General features: G+C 45.0%; 1 protein-coding gene across 1 annotated transcript; it reads right to left on the bottom strand.

The window, feature by feature from the left end:
- Nucleotides 1-1697: 1697 nt before the first annotated feature.
- On the bottom strand, nucleotides 1698-4076 carry CTGF (connective tissue growth factor). The gene is made up of 3 exons (XM_008938245.1): nucleotides 3784-4076; nucleotides 3341-3552; nucleotides 1698-3049 (listed from the first exon to the last, which is right to left on the bottom strand). The coding sequence occupies exons 1-3, from the start codon at nucleotides 4001-4003 to the stop codon at nucleotides 2753-2755; spliced, it is 729 nt and encodes a 242-aa protein (XP_008936493.1). The 5' UTR covers nucleotides 4004-4076; the 3' UTR covers nucleotides 1698-2752.
- Between the last annotated feature and the right edge of the window lie 9 nt (nucleotides 4077-4085).

The following is a 4085-nucleotide window of genomic DNA, read 5'->3' as shown; positions in this document are numbered from 1 at the left end:
TAAACACCACATCTCTTAAGGGCATTAATCCCAACCTGCCAGGTATGTTGTGCTTCATTCTGTTCTTCTGATCCTGAGAGCTTCTACAGATTGTTCTATCGGTTGTAAACCAAGTCCACGTACCACCTGTCCTTGATGGAACTAGAAATGACAGTTTTCTTGTTATTTGGGGGTGGAGCCACAGTAGCAGTTGGACAAGCAGTCCTTGTGGTTGTGTGACTGTTTGAAGTGCTTCCAGGGTGAACTCAACGGCTGCATCGTGTTCATAACCTAAAAAAAGAAAAAACAACCTGAGAGAGGAAAAATGCTGGAGAGTCTTGGGGAGCATAAGAGCCAGAGGCTACCCAAAACTATTTCATATGGGATGCAGAAAGCCACTTCCTCATGCCAGGAGAATTCCTCGTATTTTTTAGAGGAAGAAATGCTTCTATGGCCTTGTGCAAAGCCTGGTGAGGCCTCTGGCAAGACTCCTGTTGACTTCCCAGTAGTTTAGGGCTCTGTTGTCCTTCATTAGTCAAAGCTGGTGTTACACTGATTTGCTGCTAATGCTAGCTGAGATCAATGGGATTGAAAGGTGCTCAGGAAGGATGGACATTTTTGTACGCTAACAGCCTTTCACCAGGAAATTCCAGATTGAACTTGTTTGCCTGAAAAGGATTCTTGTTGGAGAGTATGTGTTTTTTTCCAAAAACAAGAACTAATGCTTCTAGTGCAAAGGTTAATTTTAACTTCAAAGATCCCCTTGTCTCTAAATAAATGGGGGGAAGTCTGTTATTAATGTAGTACCTAGCACAGGACTGAAGCTTTCCTTTTGGCTTTTGGAGGTTGAGAGAAGTGACTCACAATTGTCCTTACACAGTTTTTTGCTTATCTGAGAAGAATGTTTGGACTATTATCAAAATGTGTGGCTCTTACAACACTTCTCATCTGTGGACCTGCAGGAGTTTGAAGGAATGAAACGTAACTGACAAAACTGTCATGTCAAGGGATTTGCCCTCAGTCATCAAGCAGGAAGATAACCCAGGTATTGGTCATCCAAGTTCAGTGCTCTGTCTACCACACCAAGGCCTTAATATAAGTAAAACCACATCTAAACTAGCACTGCTCTGCATGAAAGTTAATTCAGAAGATCTTAAGAGGCTCCTTTCCAACCTGTATTATTCTGTGATTTTTATGGTCCAACTCATTAGCTCTTCTGAGAGTTTTTGCCAAATTTTGGGCTTCCAGATTTGGCTCTGGTCAGAAGCCACTTCAATGCAGAGACTTTAAGAACACCTTCCTTGCCTTAGTCAAAACCAAAACTTTACCAGTGGAACAATTCAACAAAATTACACATTTCATGGTGTATTACTGCAGGAGTTGAATACTGTGGTGACCAGCTGACTCACTTTAAAGTCACCACATGTGTGTGACACATGAGGAACCTGATGTACTTTCTAATGCAATACCTGGCTTGGCAAAGCATACCTGTCTCTGCCCTCCATTCTAAATTCAAAAGAACAACCAACTACAGTCGGTTCACTAGTCACAGATTAAGTAACTATAAATCACTCACTTGCTCTTAAGTGTATGTGCTTCTGGACAGAAAACCCACCACACATTACTCGATTTTTATCTAGTGCAAAGCCAAACCCTTCTAAGAATATGTAAAGTAATCGTGAAGACTAGTAATAGTAAATGAAATAAATACCAAGCCATTTATATAAAAAATATAAATACTTTATTTTCAACTAAAAAGGTGCAAACATGTAACTTTTGGTCACACTTCTCAACAAAAAAAATTGTCCAAAAAGAGCCATAGTCAAAGAAAGAAACAAATACTCGAATGGAAAGACTGATGAGCTACAGAAGAGTAATTTTTCTTAAAGCCACTTGTCCAAAGTGGAATTAAATTTATTTTGCCAGATGAAAGCCGTGTAAGGATACAGGCACCTCAGCTCTAACAATCTCCACCTTGATCCCAAGTCATCACTTGGCTCTCTGAACAATTTCCACTGGAGTATCTATTTCATGCTTTGAATGCATTGTCAAACAAGCTTTAAATCCTACCTATCTTGTTCCAAAAAAAGAAGGCTATCATTGAAATTTCAAAGCATTAAACAAAGGCACAAAACTTTAAATTAATTTAGATAACTGTACAAATATATATACACACAATATTTACAATATTAATAAAAAGTAGCTTGTTACAGGTAAATCAACTGCTACAAGCTGTCCAGTCTAATAGCCATGATTCTGATTCTTGTTGACCAAGCCACGCGAATCAGTGTCGGAGCTGAACATCACCGTCCTGACTAACAGAACACCTTTTACGTAGCACTTTGCTGGGGGAGGGTTTGCATTCCAGCTGCTGCAGTCGCTAAACCAGCGCCAGCAAACACGCCAACAGCCACGCCAACAGCGGCCTCCTTCTCAATTGCACTACTAGATGAAGCATGTTGTACCACACTGAGGGAACATCTGCTTGAGTCTGCTCTTCCTGCCTATTTCTTTCCCTTTAACCCCTTCACATCACCTCACGAACAATGTGTTCTGAAGCTGTGTCTTGCTGTGGTCCCACTGTCCGTTTTACCTTCTTCTTCAAACCACCATTTGGGGTCAGTAGAAAAATTGTCTTAAGTCACATGGAGCAGTTTGTTGAAATTAAAAAAAAAAAAAACTGATTTAAATACCTTGTGCTATTGAATCATGTTTACAAAATGAGATGCAAATCAGTTCAAGTTGAGAATCTAGTTAGCGTCTCCTTCTGGCTTTATGCCATGTCTCCATACATCTTTCTGTAGTACAGAGACTCAAAGATGTCGTTGTCTCCAGGGCAGTTGTAGTGGCATGCGCAGGTCTTGATGAACATCATTTTCCTTTTCATGATCTCTCCGTCAGGACACTTGAACTCCACGGGGAGGGTGGCTGTTCTGTGGGGTGTGCAGCAGCGCCCGTCAGTGCAGACACCACAGAACTTAGCTCTGTAGGTCTTCACGCTGGTGCAGCCAGACAGCTCAAACTTGACAGGCTTGGAGATTTTGGGGGTGCGAATGCACTTTTTGCCTTTCTGTTAGGATATAAGTGAACACAAAACGTTTAGAAAGCAGGCTTTCACACAGCACCGTGCTTGCAAGCTCAGGGCAAGCGGACATGATAATCCTTAATACATTTTCATTAGGGACAAGTATCTTACATAGTGCCCTAATGCAGCATGAGAGAAAACAGAGGACATTCAATCCTACACTATACATCACTGGAGCAAAACTCAAATTCAAGGTAAACCACGTGAAACTGACTACTGGTTTGCTAATAGATGGAAATATCCTAGCAGATTGTGCATGAAGATGAGACTATTTACCTTGATGTTCTCCTCCAGGTCTGCTTCACAAGGCCTGACCATGCAGAGTCTGCTCTGTTTCTCCAGCCTGCAGAAGGCGTTATCATTGGTGACCCTAGTTGAGATGCCCATGCCGCAGGTCTTGGAGCAAGCACTCCATTCGGTGGTCTGCACCAGGCAGTTGTCACGCATCATTGTAGGGTCTGGACCGTAAGTGTCTTCCAGTCTGTAAGCTGCAGGAGAGAGACAACCAAGATGAGACCACCACCTGACCTCATGCCCTGCCAACAGTTCTCCTCCCTTTCCTGAGAAATACAGGCAGCCGCACTCACATGGGGTAGCTGCTCTTACTGCAGCACTCCAGCTGCTGGGCTGCCCTGTGTCAACCTGTCCCACCGCCCCCAACCTCCACGGAGGGTGAGCCTCCCCCCAAGGCTGCTGTCCACAGAGTGACATCCACTCACCAGCGAGAGCAGGTCCCACGGCAGTCTGCTCTTTGGCTTCGTCGCAGACCCACTCCTCGCAGCACTTCCCAGGGAGCTTCACCCGCCGCGGGTAGGGGCAGTCGGGGCTGGGCAGGCGGACATCCATGCTGCAGAGGGGCACGCAGCCCACCGCCCCGTCCAGGCAGGTGCACTGGTACTTGCAGCTGCTCTGGAAGGACTCGCCGCTCCGGTACACCATGCCGCCGAACACGCACGGGGCGCCGTCCCGGGCTGCGAGGTGCAGGGAGCGGAGGGTGAGGCGGGAGGCGCAGCGGAGCCCG

This window comes from Merops nubicus, unplaced genomic scaffold, assembly GCF_000691845.1.
Source record: "Merops nubicus isolate BGI_N331 unplaced genomic scaffold, ASM69184v1 scaffold7334, whole genome shotgun sequence".
In the NCBI taxonomy this organism is placed as follows: domain Eukaryota; kingdom Metazoa; phylum Chordata; class Aves; order Coraciiformes; family Meropidae; genus Merops; species Merops nubicus.
This window is presented reverse-complemented; position numbering and strand designations above follow the sequence as displayed.

Bases quoted from the DNA above. Each gene is read 5' to 3' on its own strand.
- CTGF (XM_008938245.1), bottom strand. From the start codon at position 4,003: ATGGTGTACCGGAGCGGCGAGTCCTTCCAGAGCAGCTGCAAGTACCAG. The intron at 3,553-3,783 runs GTGAGTGGATGT...TCTCTCCTGCAG, and splicing joins CGTGGGACCTGCTCTCGCTG to CTTACAGACTGGAAGACACT. The intron at 3,050-3,340 runs GTAAATAGTCTC...ATATCCTAACAG, and splicing joins ACCTGGAGGAGAACATCAAG to AAAGGCAAAAAGTGCATTCG.